At 41.6% G+C, this 22,057-nt stretch overlaps 1 protein-coding gene across 6 annotated transcripts in view; it reads left to right on the forward strand.

Moving 5' to 3' along the window:
- Positions 1–22,057, forward strand: part of LOC127567353 (mitogen-activated protein kinase 4-like) — an 84,438-nt gene that overhangs the window by 48,572 nt on the left and 13,809 nt on the right. For 4 of the 6 annotated variants that reach the window (XM_052010150.1, XM_052010148.1, XM_052010151.1 and 1 more), the window contains 3 exons: positions 6,208–6,352; positions 8,997–9,158; positions 17,029–17,230. In XM_052010150.1, the coding sequence (XP_051866110.1) occupies positions 6,208–6,352; positions 8,997–9,158; positions 17,029–17,230 (509 nt within the window). Of the gene's footprint in view, positions 1–6,207; positions 6,353–8,996; positions 9,159–13,935; positions 14,988–17,028; positions 17,231–22,057 lie in introns of those variants that run through there. The other 2 variants (XM_052010154.1, XM_052010152.1) reach the window with 2 other exon arrangements.

Below are 22,057 nucleotides of genomic sequence, written 5' to 3' on the forward strand. Positions count from 1 at the left end.
GAGGTCCCAGAACCGATCCTTGTGGGACACCACTAGTTACAGCCCTCCAATCCTGAATGCACTCCCTCCACCACAACCCTCTGCTTTCTACAGGCAAGCCAATTCTGAATCCGCACGGCCAAACCTCCTTGGATCCCATGCCCTCTGACCTTCTGAAGAAGCCTACCATGTGGAACCTTGTCAAATGAGCCTACCATGTGGAACCTTGTCAATCTCAAAATAACATTTCAGATTCCTTGCTATCTTTGAGCAATGCCATGGTAGATTTACTAGTTCAACTCAATGCATGTCTTTATGTAATATTTGTCATAGATTCATGGACTAATATAACGTGGAAACAGAGCCTTTGGCCCAGTTTGTCCATGCCAACCATGGTGCCCACCGAGCTAGTCCCATTTGCTTGCGTTTGACCTATATCCCTCTAAACCCCTCCTATCCATGTATATCCAAATATCTTTTGTCTTGGAATCACTTGATTTTCCCCATGCATCCTTGATGTTTCAGTCATATCCTTTAAGCGAGCCCACAGACGTCCACAGATCTATCCCTCTGCCTGAATTGATGGGCCTGAAGTAGATGTTATAGGTTATGAGTCTTGGTGAAATCAAACCTGGGAGCTGCAGGCAATTAATGCTGGTCTCCAGGCTCCTCAAAGTTTGTAAGAGCATCAGGAGAGAAGAGACAGCTGGAGAGTTTGATTTGAACACCATGGAGCAGCATTGTTAATAAACAAGCAGAGGTGCAGGGGGAGGGGGAGGGTTGTGGGTAGCGGTCAGCATTGGGAGGACAGTGTCAGTGATTCGGCAGAGTGGTGATCAGGTTTGGAGGGAAGGGGTGGCCGGTAACAGCCAATGTGGCTTTAATGTGGAAACAGAGGTGCATTCCTGTCTCTTGAAGCTCTATAGTACTCCCAATATTGCCAGAGAGAAGACCTGTCCATTGAGGGCTCAGTCCATCACCCTCCCACCAGTGTATGTACCATTCAAGTGGTCCACACAGGCTCTAAACCATTCAGATTGGGTGATCTGGAGGAGTCAACACGTTTGGCAAGTTATGGGCTCAGAAACCAATCACTGGAAGAAGACAAACCATGCTTGTGACTGTACAAAATAAGGAATAATTTTTAGGTTGCTCAGGTAAACCACCAGGTTAAACTGGGTGAGCATACAGAGCATGCTTAGAAACACTGGAACAGGCCTTTGAACTTGTTCCGCTATTCAATTTAAACGATTGACCTTGAATTCTGAACACCCCATTTGCTCCGCAAAATAGCAATGAGCTATTTTACTAAGCAGAAATTCATTTTACATACTTAAAGACCCTTCTACCTGAGACCGCCAGTCACACAGATTGGTCAAGGAAGGTTCCTTTCAGAAGTGGCTGAGTGGGAATTAGAAATGACCGGTATTTTTCCACCATATTTTTCAGAACTGCTCTGTTTGTTGCAGCCATCTCAGTCCAGATAAAGGATCTTGACCTGAAACGTTCGCTGTCCATTTTCCTGTACAGATGCTGCCTGACTTGCTGAGTCCCTCCAGCAGTTTGTTTTTTTCTCCAGATTCCAGCATCTGCAGTCCCTTGTGTTTCTATGACAACTGAAGGCTGGATTGTCCAATTTACCGCATGGTCTTTCTAGGTTTGATCTTTCTTAGGCTTGTGACCTTATAATGTCTACTTTAGACCTGTCAGTTCGGGCACAGGGATTGATCACAGCATACATGCTTTTGGGTTTGCTTAACGTCCTAAGCTGCAACCTTAGCTTTTACTGCACCACTTGTCCTACAATCTAACCTCCTTTTGAAAGTAACCAGTCCCCTTCACCAGTGAAACTCAAGCTATACTGGCCTTGGACACATGGAAGACCAGGGGCTACTGTTTAACAATAAGAGATTGCTTATTTAAGAATGAGATGAGGCCAAAAAATTTTCACTTAGTGAGTCTTCTGAACCCTCTTAGAAGGATGGTGGAAACAGAGTCTCTGAATGTTTTTAAGGCAAAGGTAGATAGACTCTTGATAAGCAAGAAGGTAAAAGGTTACTCGGGGTAAATGGGAGTGCAGAGTTCAGATCAGCCATGACCTTATTAAGTGGTGGTGCAGGCACAAGGAGCCTCGTGGCCAACTCTTGGTCCTCATTTGTTTGTTCATATGACTGGTCTTCACATGTACCAATGATATCAGCCTTAGAATGACGTTCCCAAAACTATCCACATGGTATGTGGGCTTTCCTCCCAGAGATGGCTTCTGATCCTGGTCTGGAGTAAATTTACACACAGGAGCCAGGAGCTTTAGCTGCACTGGGCAATCGAGCTAGAGTGGGATTGAAGTCTTTGTATGGCTTTCTCCATCGAGCTAATGAGGCAGCTAGTTCACAACTCATGAAACGCAGTAATATCATTATACCCCTACTTGTTTCAATGGTCTCAGTTACAATGGGATAATTTTTTGGCCTGTTACAGCTGGTAAAGCAGTAGAGAGTTTGGGCAATATCTGAGATGTATTTGGGGGAGATTAGATGTTTATCTCAATAGCAGTATTACATTAAAAATAAAGGAATTAACCATTGATGTAACTGTCAACTCATAAATATGTATTTCCTTAAATTGATCTGTCAGTTTTAATCCCCCTTGGAATCCAAACATAATCTCAAACTCCTCCAGAAACTTCCACCATTTTGTTTTCATTGGGGGCTAAATATTATTACCATGAGGGGCATAGACAGAGTTAATGTGAGTAGGCTCTTTCCACCTAGATGAGGAAAGATAAGTATGAGAGGACATGGCTTTAGGATGAAAGGGGAAAGGTTTAGGGGGAACATTAGGGGGAACTTCTTCACTTAGAGGGTGTTGGAATGTGGAATGGGCTGCCATCTGATGTAGTAAATGCGGGCTCACTTTTAAACTTTAAGAATAAATTGGATAGATACATGGACAGGAGAGGTCTGGAGGGTTATGGACTGGGTGCAGGTAAGTGGGACTAGCGGAATAACGTTTCAGCACAGACTAGAAGGGTTGAATGGCCTGTTTTCTGTGCTGTAGTGTTCCATGGTTCTATGGTTCAAACAAATTTTTGGATTATGATCTTTCTTGGGAGGTTTTAAATTTTGCTTCTTGGGAGATATGGGAGGGGATGGAAGCAACCGAAGAAATGCTTTTCTAATTATCAGTTTCTTTATAAGATAAAGTCACTGAAGAGAAACAGACAAAAATGTGTACTGTGGAAATAATATTTTGGACAGTATGCAAGTGGATATTAGCAGCAATTGTAAATTGATTGTTAGCAAAGATTTTGAGGTTATAATCAAGGCTTATAAGGTTGCCAATCTGTGGTGTGAAAGACCTCTTATAACAGGTTTAGCAGTGTGGAGGAACAGGGGGATCTTGGGGTCCACGTCCATAGATCCCTCAAGATTGCCATGCAGGTCGATAGGGCTGTTAAGGAGGCGTATGGAGTGTTGGCCTTCATTATTCGGGGTATTGAGTTCAAGAGCCGTGAGGTGATGTTGCAGCTCTGTAGAACTCTGGTCAGACCACACTTGGAGTATTGTGTTCAGTTCTGGTCGCCTCATTATAGGAAGGATGTGGAAGCTTTAGAGAGGGTGCAGAGGAGATTTACCAGGATGTTGCCTGGATTGGAGAGCATGTCTTATGAGGATAGGTTGAGCGAGCTAGGGCTTTTCTCTTTGGCGTGAAGGAGGATGAGAGGTGACTTGATAGAGGTGTACAAGATGATAAGAGGCATAGATCGAGTGGACAGTCAGAGACTTTTTCCCAGGGCGACAATGGCTAACACAAGGGGACATAATTTTAAGGTGATTGGAGGAAGGTGTAAGGGGTATGTCAGGGGTAAGTTTTTTACACAGAGAGTGGTGGGTGCGTGGAACGCACTGCCTGCAGAGATTGTGGGGGCAGATATATTAGGGACATTTAAGAGACTCTTAGATAGACACATGAATGATAGAAAAATAGGGGGCTATGTGGGAGGGAAGGGTTAGATAAATCTTAGAGCAGGATAAGATGTTGGTACAACATTGTGGGCCGAAGGGCCTGTACTGTGCTGTAGTGTTCTATGTTCTGTAACAACACAAGTGCTTTCATTGATCACCACATGATCAAAACCCAGCAATAAACTGCATCCAGCCTGTCATTGCAAACATCGTGAAGCATACTAAAAACAAACATTAATTTAAGCATATCTTCACAGATTCATGCCAGCACTGCCACAGTGCACGACCAGCAATATTGACATCCAACAGATCAATGGAGGAGTATGTCTCCGCTGAGCTGCCAACTGTCCAATGTGAAATGCCAGTAAATGCTGGTAGTTACAGCCACACTGCCAACGGTGTGTTAGGCAATTTGGACCATAGTTCTTTTTCCCCTCAAATTTTCAGTCCATTTCAGATCCATATTCAAAACTTACTGTGAATCCCCTTTGAATTTAACTATTATTTTAGTTTGTCTGGAATTATGTCAAATACTTTTTGGATGCCAAGTTACCCAAAGGCTTTCCACGGTCAACTTGGGATGTAATTTTCTTTTAAAAAAAATGGTTAAGGTGATGGTTCAGGATCATTAAATGATCAGGCAGATTGTCATTCCTATTCACAATGAAGATAAAACCATAAGACTCAAAAGTATAGGAGCAGAATTACGCCATTCTGCCCATCAAGTCTGCTCCACCATTCAATCATGGCTGATTTTTTTTTTCAACCCCTATTCTCCTGCCTTGTAACCCTTAGCCCCTTTACCAATCAAGAACCTATCAATCTCTGCCTTAAATACACACAATGACTTAGCCTCCACAACCCTCTGTGGCAACAGATTCCGCAGATTCACCACCTTGTGGCTGAAGAAATTCCTCCTCATCTCATTTCTAAAGGGATGTCCCTTTATTCTGAGGCTGTGCCATCGGATCCTAGACTTTCCTACTAACGGAAACATCCTCTCTTCATGTCCGCTCTATCAAACCGTCTGTCATTGACTCATTCACTTCTTATTTCACTCCTCCTACCTCATGGATATAAATGACAATTAAGACAAGGTTTGAAACCTAAGCAGCTGGCTTGGAGATCTCAGGTTGCCACTATGGTGGTGGTTTACCCAGAGTGAGGATTTCCATTTGATAATCAAAACACTGCATAATTGACAGCTGTGGAAGAAATTGAAATCCATGTTGCTGCATAATCTGAGTCAGTAATGGATTTTGGATCAGTAAGTGGGGTAGTCCAGGAAGGAAATAAATCTAGGAATCAGTAACAGATCATGAATATTGAGCTCATCAGCTGTGTGACTTATTTACAACATAAGATATTTCATAACATTAAAGTTTGACTCGGGTGATGTATATTCAGAGAATCTAATTTGATCATCTTTCTAAAAGTGCCTTAATAAATAAAAAAATATAAATGTCAGGGATATAAAATACAAACAATAAATTATAGAAATTCACTGCAAGTTTGTCAGCATTCAAAAGTAAAATTAATAGTTGCGAACCCTTCAGTCGAACTACAGAAGATGGAGAGACCACTGACCTGCCCCTGAAATCCTGGCCTCTCTTTCCCCTTAACTGGAACAGGTAAATCAACGCTATAACCTAAACGGCGGGACAGTTACAGGTAACTGTTTACAGGTAACTGTAGGTACACTGCAGTAAGTATCTCACCTCATGAACCCTCAAAGTGTCCTGACAATCTGTAAGGCACACGTCAGGAATGTGAAGGAGTATTCTCCATTTGTCTCAATGAGTGCTGCTGAACCAGCACTCAGGAAGTTGACATCTTCAGGCAACGACCCTTTGTGGTTGACAGCAGAAAGTGAAATTGCATTTCATGGATTTTTGACATCATGCCAACTGCTTGATATATGTACTGCTTTTGATGTACACTCCAATCTGAAGTTAACAGTATAACATTTTATATTACATCAGAAGTTGTACAGATTTACATTTGGAAAACTGATGGGAAATTTGTGTTGTTTTTATGATTGAAATACTGCTATAGAGTTACCATTAATAGAGAATACTGTACAGAATTGACAGAATTAATTATGGCAGATTCATTTTGTAAAATACTTTGGTGACGGTGTGCTCTCAATTGTTCAAGACCTTAAGTAATGCAGATGCCTCCCAAAACTTTTTCTGAGTTCCTTGTCCAATGTGAGAATTAATCATATTTCTCAGTGCCACGCTTTCTGCTTTTTGTTGTCCAGGGTCATCTTTCGGAAGGCTTAGTAACAAAATGGTATCGGTCTCCACGTCTCCTTCTTTCACCGAACAACTATACCAAAGCCATTGACATGTGGGCCGCAGGTTGTATATTGATAGAAATGCTGACTGGAAAGATGTTGTTTGCTGGTAAGAAAGTCCCTATGTTCATATATGCCACCTTCCAACTACAGCCTTAGTGGATGGCTTTGCTAGTCCTGTACAGTACATGTGAAAGGATAAAGATTAGGAGGGAAGAACAAGTCATTTTTCTGTATCTTTTAGTCATATGCATCACAACTGAATGGAACATCAGGACTAAATGATTCGATGGTGATGGAGAAGAGAGGGATTTGTCAAGCTGTGGTTGCAGATTATGCACATGTACTATTCTGTTGCTGATGAAGGTGTTCCAGAGAGACTCATAAATGCCCGTTTTCTGGTTTTCTGTCCTCAGAAAAGCATAATTAATATGGTGGTAATATTGCACCACATGGAGTGATAGAGCCATAGAGTTGTACAGCATGTCCACCTTTTTGCCCTCCACTAATCCCATTTGCCCACATTGGGTCAATATCCTCCTATGCCATGCCTATTTAAATGCAGGTCTAAATGCCTCTTAAAGGTAATGATTGGATCTGATACCACCTCCTCTGGCAGTGAGTTCCAGATATCAACCACTCTCTGTGTAAAAAACTTTCCCTTTAAACTCCTTCCTCTGACCTTAAACCTGTGCCCTCTTGTTATTGATACCCCTACCATGGGAAAAAGATCATGACTATCTACCTTATCTATGCCTCTTATAACTTTATATATCTCCATCAGGTTGCCCTTCAGCCTTTTTCATTCCAGGGAAAACAAACCCAGCCTATCAAATCTTTCCAAATAACTGAATTCCTCCAATCCTGGCAACGTCCTGGTGAATCTGCTCTGCCCTCTCTCCAATGCAACTGCATCCTTCCTATAGTGTGGTGACTGGAAGTGCTCACAATACTCCAAGCGCAGTCTAACTAATGTTTTGTAAAGTCATAACATAACGTCCCAACATTTATATTCTATACACTGATCTGTGTAGGAAAGTATGCCATTGCCTTCTTCACCACCCTATCTACCTGTGTTACTACTTTCAGGAAACTATGGTCTTGAACCCCAAGGTCCCTCTGTTCATCAGCATCCCTTAGCACCCTATGATTTACTGTATTGTCCTGCCCTATTTGACTTACTAAAATGAATCACCTTGCACTTGTTGGGATTAAATTCCATCTTCCAGTGCTCTGCGCATCTTTCCACCTGATCAGTAACCTGTAGTCTTATACAACCTTCCTCAGCATCCACACCACCAGCTTTTGTGTCATCCGTGAACTTACTAATCATGCCTCCTAAATTACAAGTTGTTCTCCTTGTATAAATGAGATTTTGTTTCACAAAAGTAGTGCAGTTATCACACCCACCAACACAGACAGGCAATGGTTGCTTGGGGAAATGAGGTCAGGTAGATTATTCCCTCATGGTAGTTTCTTCACTCCTGCCATTAGCCTAGCCTAACCTGGTATCCTTCAGGACTCAGTCAGTTTAAGGTGGCATTTCCAAGTCACATCTGATGTGAACATTCAAGTACAGGAAGTTCCTGGGTTACATAAAGGTTCCTTTCCGACAATTGTCCATAAGCCAATTTTTTCTGTAAGTCAGAAACATCCGTTTTCTATAGCTACTCATATTGTATCGCATCCTATAATTCTTTTATTTCATCAAGCATTCAACCTAACACTCCTCACAATTAAACAAATGGAACATATGCTGTATCAACATACAAACAGCTTATTATTAGCATGCAAAATTCGTTAAAAATTTATGGGATCATTTGCGTAAAGTCAGAGTTCAATAACTCAAGTGTTCCGTAACCTGGGGAGAACCTGTATCTGACCCAGAGTATAATCTGTCCACTCAGTGCTTCCTACAGGTGGTGCTTATCATAAACAAAGATTGATTTATCAGTTGTGCAGTTGTGGTGGTGCTCACCATCAGGTGGTCTCTTCAGTCCTTAAATCTGTAAACATGAAATTTCATGGGGTCTAGAGTGAGTCTTGGTACATCCACCTGTCTGTAATTTATTACCTTGGTGGGTCAGTACACGAGTAGGGATAATGACGATGGACTTCAGAAAGTTTTCTGTTAAGTATTACATTCTCTTACAATTATTAAATCAGGGTAACCTTCAGGACAGCTCTTCCAATTTGAGCACTGATGCCCACTTGTATTAAGGAGAACTTTGAAGGACACTGATATTGTATTGCTCAAGTTTTGTGCTGATCTGATCCCTTGTCACCATCAACAGGTCATCCTGCCATTTCTCTCTTTTGATTCTATTCTGCAGCACTCGTTTGCAACTGAGTGTCTACCTCGCCGTCACCATCAAACCATCCGCGGTCCTGGTATTGCACTGAACTATGGTGCACATGAAGAAAATCAAAGAAAAATTGGTTTTCTTTTTCTTCACTACCTGAACCACTTTGAGAATGTTCTGAGTGAACTGCATATTATGACCCAAGGGTTTCATGACACTTAACTGGGCAGGAATGCCGGGTTGTTTTTCTGAGAGGACCACAGGTGAATCACTGTGGCCCTTTTTCTATGTATAGATTCAACTGAGAGATATCTGAGGTGAAATTCAGTGTCTGAGAATTCCTGGCCACAAATGAACATCTCACAATAGCCTAGTGGTCCCTGACATTGTGTATTTTTACTTTAAATTTTGAACTGCACTTGGTCTGTTACACACTGTTTTTCTTCCCAGGTGCACATGAGCTGGAACAGATGCAGTTGATTCTGAAAACAATCCCTGTTCTCCGAGAGGAGGACAAACAAGAATTGCTCCGTGTCATGCCAGCCTACATCAGCCCAAAGTGGGAGGTGTCAAAACCCCTAAGGGATCTACTTCCTGAAGGAAATGCAGAAGGTACATCAGTTGTAGGAAATATATCTGATCATTTTTTTCTATGTGAAGTATTTTCAGGGGTTAAGAGGTTCTCTGCAGAAAGAGGGTGAGGAAGAAAGAGAAGAGGTGGAGCATGCTTGAGGAAACCTCTGTCCTTTCTGCCAAAGAAGTATATGAAGTGTTACTGTAGTGGGATGAGGCTTCTGGTGCCATGGAATCTACCCTTGTTACCCGACAAAATGAATTACATGACACTGATATCTGCAGAAAACATGGTTTCAGTACAAGTTTACACTGCTGTTTCTGCATGTTAACATTGTTGATTGATGGGGAATGCAAAGAAAACAATATCATGCTTATTATGGCCAAATCAGAATGTAAGAAGAAGGAGCAGGAGTAGACCATAAAGCCCCTTGAGCCTGCTCCACCATTCATTAAGATTATGACTGATCTTGTGCCTTGTTTCCTTTACCCTTTACCTCCGATTCCCTCAGTGTCCAAAAATCTATCACTCAGCAAAAATCTATCACTCATGACTGAAGTAGAGAATTCCAAAGATTTCTAACTTTTAAATTTGGAATTACTCTTCATTCCAGCACTTAAATCACTGAGCCCCTTGTCCTGAGAATATGACTTCCCATTTTGTCTCAGAATCTTACTTGCCTCAAAGAGACCTCCTCTAATTCTTCTGCAATCCAATGAGTATCTTATTCAATCATTCAATCTCTCTTTGCAGAGTGAAGTCTCATTCTGAAATGAATTTATTGAATTGACTGTGCATTGATTTCAAAACAAGTTCATCCTTCTTTAGGTACTGAGACCAAAACTGTATGCACTGTTCCAAAAAAATACACTGTGACAAAAGCCCTAGCAATTTGAGCAAAACTTCCTTATTTTTTATTTCCAACCTCCTTGCAGTCAAATCAACAAGCCATTTGTTTCCCCTAATTGCTTGTGGTATTAACTGTAATGTATCTTCTTGAACCAACACACTAAGGCTTCTCATTCATTCATTAGTTTCCCACTGCTTAAGAAGTATTTGCCTACCAACGTCACAAAATCATAGAGAGATACAGCACGGAAACAGCTCCTTTGGCCCACTAAATCTGCACCAACCATTAAGAACCAATTTTACATTAATCCTACCCTAATCTACTTTATTCCCACTTTTACATCAACTCTTTCCTAGATGTTACCGCTTATCTACATACTTTACAGAGGTCAATTAACCTACCAACCTGCACATTTTTAGAATGTGGGAGGAAATCGCAGCAACCAGAGAAAACCAACAGGACCACTGGGAGAACGTGCACTGGAAGTCAGGATTGAACACAGATCCCTGGAGCTGTGAGGCAGAAGCTCTACTAGCTCTGCCACAGTGCCACTCATCAGTGAATTCTGTCGCAGTGAAAGTACCACCTTCCACTTTATATTGCATTGGCCACCTTCCTTTCCACTAACTATTTCCCTTAAAGAAGACACAAGAGTTTCTGCAGATGCTGGAAACTGGAGCAACACACACAAAGTGCTGGAGGAACTCAGCAGGTCAGGCAGCATCTATGGAGGGAAATAAACAGTCCTGATGAAGGGTCTTGACCCGAAACGTTAACAGTTTATTTCCCTCCATAGATGCTGCCTGACCTGCTGAGTTCCTTCAGCATTTTGTGTATGTATTTCCCTTAAAAACACGCTGGTTTTTCCTCACAACTCACTTTCCTAATTTTTGCACCATCCCTATTCAGAGTCCAAAGATTTGTCAATATTGGCCTTGAATATACCCAGTGACCGACCATCCATAATGCACTTGGAAAGAGAATTAGAAAGAGTTACACACCTCTGAGTAAAGAAGCTTCTCCACCAAACTTCTTGTGCCAACTACAAAAGCAATGACAATAGCCTAGCCTGTAAAAATGTAACAGAATACTTATTGCAGTAGAGAGTGTGGTAGAAGAAGAGAAAATAACACAAAATGTGAGGCAGAATTTAGTTAAACTAATTGTTGAAGTAAAGATGGGCATAATTAGATCTGGAAATGGAAATATTGCAGGAATGATGGCAATACTGAGACTGTGACTGGTGGAGTGCCACAGGGACCAGTGCTGGGGACCCAGCTGTTCTCAATCTTCGTCAGTGATTTGGAAGAGGGGACTAAGTGTCACATGTCCATTCTTGCTGATGAGTGGCACTGTGAGTTGTGAGGAGGATGCAACCAGTTTCAGGGAGATATAGACAGGCTAAGTGAATAGGTGAGGATATGGCAGATGGAATACAATGTGGGGAACAAAGTAAAGTCATCCACTTTAACAGAAAAAAATAGAAAAGCAGAGTATTTTTAAATGAAGAGAGATCGGCTGAATTCAGAGGGATCTTGGCGTCTCTGCACATGATTCACTGGAAGTTTGTGTGCAGGTATAGCAAGTATTCAGCAAAGCAATAGGTATGTTGGTATTTATTGCAAGGTCATCTGAGCAAAGAGTAAAGACATCTTTAAAGTACTGGCGAAACCTGGAATACACGGTAGTGTAGCGGTTAGCGTAACACTATTATGGCGCCAGCGACCCGGGTTCAATTCCAGCCACTGTCTGTAAGGAGTTTGTACGTTCTCCCCGTGTCTGCATGGGTTTCCTCCAGGTGCTCTGGTTTCCTCCCACATTCCAAAGATGTACAACTTAGGAAGTCGTGGGCATGCTATGTTGGCACCAGAAGCGTGGTGACACTTGCAGGCTGCCCCAGAACACTCTACGCAAAGATGCATTTCACTGTGTGTTTCAATGTACATCTTATCTTACTTAGTATAGGACTGGTCGACCAACCTAAGGATGGATACACCTTCAATTGAGTGCAGCGTAGATTCACCAGATTGATTGCTGAATTGGGGGAACTGTGCAATAGATTAGATTACATTTCTTTATTAGTCACATGTACATCGAAACACACAATGAAATGCATCTTTTGCGTAGAGTGTTCTGGGAGCAGCCCGCAAGTGTCGCCACGCTTCCACCGCCAATGTAGCATGCCCACAACTTCCTAACCTGTGCATCTTTGGAATGTGGGAGGAAACCGGAGCACCTGGAGGATACCCACGCAGATGTGGGGAGAACATAACAAACTCCTTACCGACAGTGGCCAGAATTGAACCCGGGTCACTGGCTCTGTTATAGTGTTACGCTAACCGCTACAAGAAGAAATTAATCAGATTGGGCCTACTCCCTCTACAGCTGATAAGAATGAAAAGTCTCATTGAAATATACACAGTTCTCATGGGGCTTGAAGAGTAGTTGCAGGAATGGTGTTGCCCAGGATGGGTCACAGTCTCAAAATCAAGGGTCGGCCATTCAGGAGTGAGATGAGAAGAAATTTCGTCACCCAGATGGTGGTGAATCTTAGAATTCTCTATTCAAAGGGACCATGGAGGCTCGGTCACTGATTATATTCAAGACAGAGATTACTAGATGTTTAGACTGGATCCTTGACTTCCTGACCAACAGACCACAGTCAGTAAGGATAGATAGCAACACCTCCGCCATGATTATCTTCAACACTGGTGCCCAACAAGGCTGTGTCCTCAGCCCCCTACTCTACTCCCCATACACTCATGACCGCGTGGCCAAATTCTGCTCCATTTCCATCTACAAGTTTGCAGATGACACCACCATAGTGGACCGAATTTCAAATTTGAGTCAGACATGATAATCTCTGACAAGGCCAGCATTTAATGCTCATTCCTAATTACCTTGAAGAAAAGATGATAAGGTGTCTTCTGAAACTGCCACAATCCATGTGGTAAAGATACTTCTGCAGTATTGTTAGGTAGTGTTTTCCAGGACTTGGACCCGGCAAGTGTGAAGGATTGGTGATAAATAACAAGTTCATAATATTGCATGTCTTTAAAAGTAATTTACCTGTGGTTTAAGAACAGAAGAAATAGAAGCAGGAGTAGGCCATTTGTCCCCTCGAGCCTGTCCTGTCATTCATCAAGATCACAGTTAATCTTCCACCTCAATGCCATGTTCCTCCACTGCTTCCATTTTGTTCAATTCCCTTAATATCCAATAATCTACTGATTTCTGTTTTGAATTAACTCAATGACCAAGTCTCCCCAGTCCTCTGCGGTAGAGAATTCCAAGGATCCACCCTCTGCATGAAGAAACTTATCCACTAAGTGCAAATTGGCCTTTTTTTTTGACAGTGACCCCTGGTTCTAGATTCCTCATCCAGGAGGAACACCCTCCCTACATCAAGCCTACCATGATCTATAAGAATTTTATGTTTCAGTAAGATCTCCTCCCGTCCTTCATAACTCTAGACAAATAGGTCTAGTCCACTTATTATCTCCTCATACAACAAACCCATCATCCTTGGAACCAGTCTACTGAATTATTGCTGCACTCCCTCGAAGGTAAGCACATTCATTTTTGCATAAGGACACTAAGATTGTACACAATACTCCAGGTGCAGTCTTAGCGAGGGCCCCATGTAAGTGCAGTATGACATCTTTAGTCCTTTACTCACATCTTCTTAGAATGAAAGCCAACATGTCATTTGCCTTCCTAAATGTCTTCACTTGAGATGACATTTCTTACATATTCTGAAAGGTACTGAATATCATCCTGTATGATTATTAGTTTATTTACCAGTAAGATAATTCATGAAAGTAAATTACCAGTTTTTCTGTTTTGGCATTGATTGAGGGGCTAATATTGATAATCTTCTTCCAATGCTGCCATAGAATCTCTCATGATGGGTTCTAATGAAGGGTCTCCAACCTGAGACATTAACTCTGTTTCTCTTCCCACAGACACGTGGGCAGACACGGTAGTGTAGTGGTTAGCATAACGCTTTACAGCGCCAGCGACCCAAGTTCAATTCCAGCCGCTGTCTGTAAGAAGTTTGTACGTTCTCCCCGTGTCGCATGGGTTTCCTCCGGGTGCTCCGGTTTCCTCCCACATTCCAAAGACGTACAGGCTGGGAAGGTGTGAGCATGCTATGTTGGCGCCGGAAGCATGGTGACACTTGTGGGCCGCCCCCCCCAGAAGACTCTACGCAAAAGATGCATTTCACTGTTTGTTTTGACGTACATGTGACTAATAATAAAGATGTGGCCTGACCTGCTGAGTGTTTCCAGCATTTTCTGGTTTTGTTACGGGCAGTCCCCAGGTTATGACAGGGTTCTGTTCCTGAGAACTGTTTGTAAACTGAACTGTTCATTAGTCAGAAATAAACAAAACCAGTGTGTGGGAGAGGATCACAGAAACAGCTGTGATGGGAGAGGGAGCAGGCACAGAAAAAGCAGCTGCCGGCTAGCCTCACTGACTCAGTGAGCAAGCGAGTGAGTCTGCTCGGTGCTCCCAGCTCTGCTCAGCTCGGGGGCGGGGAGAGAGTGGAGAGAGAAGGCGTGCAGAAATGCCCTGCTCCCACCGGGCAGAAGATGCCTACAGCCCCACCACAGCCGGCAAATCCATCCTCATCCATCCCACCGGTCTCCCAAATGCTCTTTCCTAAGTACAGGCTGTTCGTAAGTCGGGCGTTTGTAACCTAGGGTGGACCTGTATAGAACCTGTCACACCTGACTAAGTACGAATGGAATCTTGATTTTATGTATTGTCCAAAAGAAAATACCCAGCATATTCCCACTTTAGGATTTTAACTCACAGCCTTACAGCGTACACTGGTGATTTAGCAATTTTGAATTAACTTAGTTATGTTATTGGACCAGCAATCCAAAGGCATAGACCAACAAGCCAGAGACTATCTTCAAATCCCATGACAGCAACAGTGGAACTTAGTTCAGTTAATAATTAAATAGATCTAATTAGATACATCTACTGGACTGTCAATGGAAACACTCAATTTCTCTGACCTGCCTAGTATAAGTATTCTTTGTTTTAACTGGAATCATTAGCTTTGTAACGAGTGACAAGAGTAAGGAAGTTAATTTGAAATGTATCCTAATTTGATTGCTGTTTGACTATTGTCCTTTGAGTACTATATTTACAGAAGAATATAAATGCAATTGAAAAGGTGCACATTCTAGATTCACTAGAGTGAAGAGGACTTAAGAAATCAAGCCCTTTTATAAATTGCTCTGAAAGTTGATGGTCATCTAGACAAAAGTTTCCAAGATTGCAAATTATTTTAGGATAAATAGTGGCATACTCGACTAGAAATTGTGTCACATTGTATTGCACACTAAAATGGTGTGGGTGCAGATTTAATCAGGGTTTCAGGGGAGAGTTTTTACAAGTGGACTGTGTGAAAATGGTGCACAGTAACTGCATATCGTTTCAGAACTCATGCAAGAAGTGCAAATTAATCTGCTCAACGTGCCACCATGGTGGGCAATCTTCAAATGACAATCCTGAACAGGAACCACTGCTGCAAGCAGTCGGGTAGGTCCTGGTCACCGAATGGTTAAGAGTGACAGGATGGACATGAGAGCAGGAATTCCACTGCTCTCTGTTCACTCAGGCATCATGACAATGGCGATGAACACTGGGGTGAGGAGTGAAGCAGCTGGGGCTGACTCCCAAAGAAAGTAAAAGGCTGAGACGTCAGGTTCAAAGGTGGATGGCAAAGGAATATTGTTCTTCATGGTGAAACACTATGTGCCTGTAACTGGTGCATTGACTCTATAGTGAACTGTTTAGCTCCATGGTAGCAATTTTGCCTCTAAGTTTGAAGTATAATTATTCAATTGCCTGTCCAATATGTGCAATCACTGCATTATGGGGAGGATGTGGAGGCTTTGGAGAGTGTGCAGGAAACATTCACCAGGATGTTGTCTGGATTAGAGAGTATTAGCTATAAGGAGAGGTTGGACAGACTTGGATTGTTTTCTGTACAGTGTCGGAGGCTGAGGGATGACCTGATAGAAGTATATAAAGTGATGAGAGGCATAAGTAGGGTAGTCAGAGTCTTTTTCCCAGGGTGGAAATGTCAATTACTAGGGGCATAGCTTTAGTGTGAGAGGAGGAAAATTTAAAGGAGATTTATGAGGCAGATATGATAGCAACATTTAAGAGGCATTTAGATAGACGCATGAACAAGCAGGAAATGGAGGGATATAGACCATGTGCACGCAGATGGGATTAGTTTAAATTGACACCATGGTCAGCACAGATATTGTGGGTCAGAGGGCCTGTGCTGTACTGTTCATTGTTCTATGTCCAAGGTTCCTGTACATAATAAAAACAAAAAGTGCTGTAAACACTCCACAGGTCAGGCAGCATCTGTGGAAAGATCACCTCTTGAGAAGTTCCAGTACATAACTTGGGTTAACATTTTACTGAGGTGGTGCTAATTTGTTGGAGGCATTATCTTTCGGCTAAGAGGTTAAATTGATCCTCTGCCTTCCTCCTGAGCTGAGTATAAAAGATCCTATTGGACTTGATGAGCCCAGGAATCCTGGTATCCCAGCCTGAACCAAAACCAGATTAGTTGTTCAACATCTCACTGCTGTTAGTAGAAAATTGCTGTGAGCAAAATGATTATCACTTCTGTTGCGTAATAACAGTGGCTACCCTTTAGAACTAGTCTATTAGTTGTCCTGAATGCAAGAAAGCTTCTATATAAATGTGAGTTATATTAATGCATACATTTTCCTTTGTTTACTGTTCTTGAAAAAAGTCATGTTTGCAGTATAAGGATCCACATATCGAAAGAAATCATACAAAATTCATGACAGAGTTTCTCAACTGAGGAACAAAAGCATTACTTCAAGCCTTTTTATGCAACCAATGTATATTCAAGTACTGAGCAACATCACTTGCACATGTTTCAAATAAGTCCTGTTTGTCATTTTTATCAGTGTAGCAGTTACGGGAGAGAATTTGTGTTGGGATAACCAAATACAGTGTTTGTAAAAGTAACAGATATTATCTGCTTGAAACAGCCATTGATTTCCTGGAAAAGATCTTGACATTTAACTCGATGGATCGCTTAACTGCTGAAGAAGGCTTGGCACATCTCTTTATGAGCCCTTACTCCTGCCCACAGGACGAACCAGTATCTCAGCATCCTTTCAGAATAGAAGATGAGATAGATGACATACTGCTGATGGAAGCGAGTCAGAGCCAGATGTCCAACTGGGAGAGGTATAAAGATTAATATGAATTATGTTAAGCAAAATTTAATAGTAAATGAATCTGATAAGAGGCTTTTCTTTCCTTATAATGGATATATTATTGTTGAAAGATAGGGCATGTATTTACATCCTTAACTCTCTTCATAAACAATTCTTGGTCTTCGAAGGAATTAGCATTTCGAGACTGGGTGACCCACAGGCAGAAAGGGAAACCAGGGGGAAGGGAAACAGAGGATGGGAAGCTCTGAGCTCATTGCTGGCTGGATCAGCAATGCTATTAAAAATACATTCCATCGGCACAGTGGGGTATATCTTGGTGTAGGGCAGATCTTGGGGGTCTTAAAAACTCTCAGATTCAACCCCCAGTCTATGCCGAATTATCAGTCCAATCAGACTCAATATACTCAGAGGAGATGCAGGGGACTGCAGATGCTGGAATCTGGAGCAACACAAAAAGTGCTGGAGGAACTCAGTCAGGCAGCATCTATGGAGGGAAATGGAGAGTCAACGTTTCGGGTCAAGACCCCGCATCTGGACTCAGATGAGGTCCTAAGCAGGAGAAAATATAAATGAATTACATATTTTCTGACTAATTACCATCCATAAATCCTACTGGAAACACCATATAAGGCCATTTGATGAAGACAAATTCATGCCCAGCCACTATGCCCTTCACAGATACTTTTAAGTATTAACGGACTTCTTAGCAAGCTGATTAGTACCTACAGAATGAGGTTGTGGAGTGAGGAATGAGGGGAAAGAGGGAGGAAAAAGGTGTTCAACCATAATGCTCCAGTCATCATGACAATGAGGCAAGCTTGATGAGCCAGTTGACAGTCAATTTCATACATTCAAACCTTTAGAACTGAAGATTTTTTTGAAAGGGAGATTAGATTTTTCACTATATTTGATGAGATGAGGTGACCAGCAAGGGTAAATGAGAGATCAAATGCTGCATTGTAATAGTTTTGCCCAGCTGTTAGTGGAAGCCATTATAACTTGTCTTTGCTGAAGTCGCAATTGAATGACAATGTTGCCACAAGTTATCTCAGAAGATACCTTGTCTTATACAGCAGAGCACCATAATTTCTTGATAATTGTAACTGCCTGTGGTGCAACAACTTGTTTCTTTTTTTTTTGGAAATAAAGACCAGGATTAAATGGTTATAAACACATTTCCACCTCAATACACAGATATATGCAATTATGTCAACAGTCTCACAAGGGATGTAAACACAATGCACAAACTGCAGAAATATTAATTGATTGTAACACCCTGGGCAAAATAAAACTGAGATAGTCACATTTTGACATCTGCCGTATCAGCTGTAGTGCAAGCTTTCCCAGGCAACAAGTTAACATCTGGCCACAGTTTCCAGAAAAAAAACAAACTGTCCCTAATCATTCCAGGAAATATTTTATACTGGAAGAGCCATTCTATCTTATACAAATATTTCCCTAGTATTTTAATCTGCTGTGATATGCACTTTTATTCCATTTCTGCTCTGTGGTATTTTATCAATCTGTATGACTTTAACTGAGCAACACAAGTGGCCTTGAAACACCATCTTTCCCCTAAGGGAAAGTGTTGCCCCATCAAATCAGCAGAGTAGAAATGACTAATTAGCTCTCTGTACTAATGATGGATACAAGCTCGCAATTTATTGTTCTCAGGACAGAAAGGAATTGTGCTGCCTCATCGTCTTATACTGCCTCCAACAATGCACCACAGCACCCTTAGGGGGGGAAAGATTAAATAGTATTTAATCGTCCGGGATCTTCAGACACAATTTCTCTACCAAAGCAGCGCAATTCAGAATGCAAAAATAACATCGAGCTTTATTTCTCTTCTGCAAATCATCTTCACAAACCCATTTGTCCTCTACCCTCAATCCCATCTACAACTTACGGACTTATTTATTATATCAACTCGGACCACTGAAGCTGTGACCTCTTACATTTCTGTCCCTTTCCCTGACACACCAGGCCACTGAATTCATATCTTTCCCTTTCTCCATCTCCTTTTTTTGTGTCCTCTGTTAATTCACCTTGCAAAGGAGACCCACCTCTTCCCTTTACCCTTTCATCTATGCTGATTACCCTTCTCTGGTCCCAACATTAGCTGTTATTGTTAACGGTTCTCTGTCCTCAAGTGACATGATCATTAATAACATCCTATGTGTGACAAAGATAAACTAGCCCTCCTTGTCCTTTTCAACCTGTCTTTGATTGGGTTGATCACGCCATCTTCCCCCAATACAGGATGGGTGCAAACTTCTTCCAGCTGAATAACGAAAAGACCAAGATTACGGTCTTCACTCCCTACCACGTTCATTTCCTGCCTTCCAATCCATCCTTCCCTCAGCAAGTGGCTGAGACAGAACATGACTATTTCTAAACTTGACATCATATTTAATCTGAGCTGAGCCTCAGACCACTTCTCCACAACATCACTAAGACAATTATGTCCACCTGCAGCCACCACAATGAAACAGTGTATCATCGATGTAGAGAAGAATTGGTCACATGCTACAATTCTTAAAGTGCTACCAACCAATATTACATCTATTATATACTATCCACACATTTGGTGCATATTCAATTACTGAATAATGCATGAATATTTTTATAATACTATTTTATCTGGAAAGGAAATTCAAATACTACGACTTCAAAACATCCAGGGAGCAAAACACATTTTAAGTCATTAGTAATTTTGATCATCAACAATAATTTGCATTGGTCTTTCATATTGAAAAATAAGGATCAAAAGGATAGTTTAAAGATTAAAGTGGGTGATCAGCAGTTCAGTAAAAAAGTTGATTTTAAAAAGAGCATTTTAGGAGAAGAGAAAGGAGGCAATTTTAAATTTGAGATTTGCAGGTAGGGGCAGATAACAGGCAGGGATGGAGCACTGACAAGTGATACCTGGTCCTGAATAGAATGAAGGGAGCAGAATTTTGTCAAAGAAAAAGGGACCAAGTATAAACCTGTGGGAGACCCCAGATGCCATGGTGCAGAAGTAAGGGAGAAATCATGTCTAGAGATGTTGTGGCATTTTCTTAGTGAGAGGAGGTAGAGAGTGGTGGTGGAAGATTGCTTTTCTGATTGGAAGTCTGTGACCAGTGTACCTCGGGGATCGGTGCTGGAACCCTTGTTGCTTGTGATAGATATTAATGACTTGGATGTGAATGTAGGAGGTATGATTAGTAGGTCTGTGGATATCATGACAGTTGATGGTGTGGTGAGTAGTGAAGAAGGTTGTCTAAGCTACAGGAGGATATAGATCAGCTGGAAAGTTGGGCAGAGCATTGACAGATGGAATTTAGTTCTGACAAATGTTAAGTGATGCGTTTTGGGAAGTCACATAGGGGTTGGACATGCGTCATAAATGGTAGGGTGCTTAGGAATGTTGATGAGCAGAGGAATGAGTTTTAAAGGGGATTTGAGGGGAAAGTTTCTTACGCAGAGAGTGATTGATATCTGGAACTCGCTGCCAGAGGAGGGGATGGAGTCAGATACAATCACTACATTTAAGAAATATTTAGACAGGTATTTAAATGGGAAAGGTGCAGAAGGATAAGGACCTAATGTGGGCAAATGGGATTAGTGTAGATGGGTAGAAAGGTTGGCAAGGACATGGTGGGCTGAAGGGCCCATTTCCCTGCTGTACAACTCTATCATTCGATAAATCATCATATGATTAGGGAGTGAGACACTCTGAGGGAGCTAGTTACAAGTTTCACAGCCAAGGTTTTATAAATACAAGTTAAGATTGTTTGTACTCAAATTCCTTTCTTCTCTGGATCGTGTTTTAAATGAATGCATAAGTACTTCTGTTGAAAGATTTTTTTAGTACTCACAAGAGCATAGATTATTGAGGCAGCTGACATATTTATGTATGTCTACATAGCAGATGTTACATACGTCAGGATCCATTTGTAGGTGGATAAAGGTATAAAAAGGCTAACCCTTTTGGAATGACCATGGGTTGTCATTACCTTTGTAATGAAGGAAACAGATATCCACTTGCTCTTGCTTTGTGATCTATAATGCAGAAAATGCACAGTTACAAATAGCAGTGCAACAAGTGAGCAGGATGCATTTTCAGGATGCATCCTAGAAGTGAATATTTTTTGCAAGGAAGACATAATAAATTTGAAAAATCAAAAGGAAGCTTCCCCCAGTGATATACAATCCTAATTTGAATTAAAAATAGAGAATGCTGGAGATACCCAGGTCAGGCAGCATCTGTGGAGAGAGAAACAGAGTTGACTTTTCAGGACAGTGACTCTTTGTCAGGACTTTAATTTGAAGTTGCTAATTTGAACTGAAATGCCTGCTATGTTCCTTATTTAAATTGATTAGTACATGCAAGTGGATGATTAGGATTTTTAGAGAGCAAAATAAAATGAATAACAGAAGTTATTACTGTATGCACTGACTGGTTTGATGCTGACCCATATAGACCAATGAAGCCTCAAGCTTAATGTGTCATCTGTGACAAGTTAACTGACCTTAACAGGGGACAGAAAGCTATGGTATGTGACCTTGGACAAAGGGGAAGGAAAAACAAGAAAAGCTCCTGATTGTGATACAGTGATCTTTGTTAGAAAAAATTGTGGATGAGAACAAAACTAGGCTAAGGCTCTGAAGCCCTTCACAACCACATAGGTCCCTGTCTCTACCTACACACCAGTGGTCAGTAAAAGTGAGAAGTGAGAGGGAGAGAGAAGAACAGCCAAAATCACAGATGGATCACTGGCAGAAATGGTCTGTATTAATACAGACAGAAATAAAGAGCAAATTATTAGAGTTGGATATTGAGTCACAGACA

This window comes from Pristis pectinata, chromosome 2 (genome assembly GCF_009764475.1).
Source record: "Pristis pectinata isolate sPriPec2 chromosome 2, sPriPec2.1.pri, whole genome shotgun sequence".
In the NCBI taxonomy this organism is placed as follows: domain Eukaryota; kingdom Metazoa; phylum Chordata; class Chondrichthyes; order Rhinopristiformes; family Pristidae; genus Pristis; species Pristis pectinata.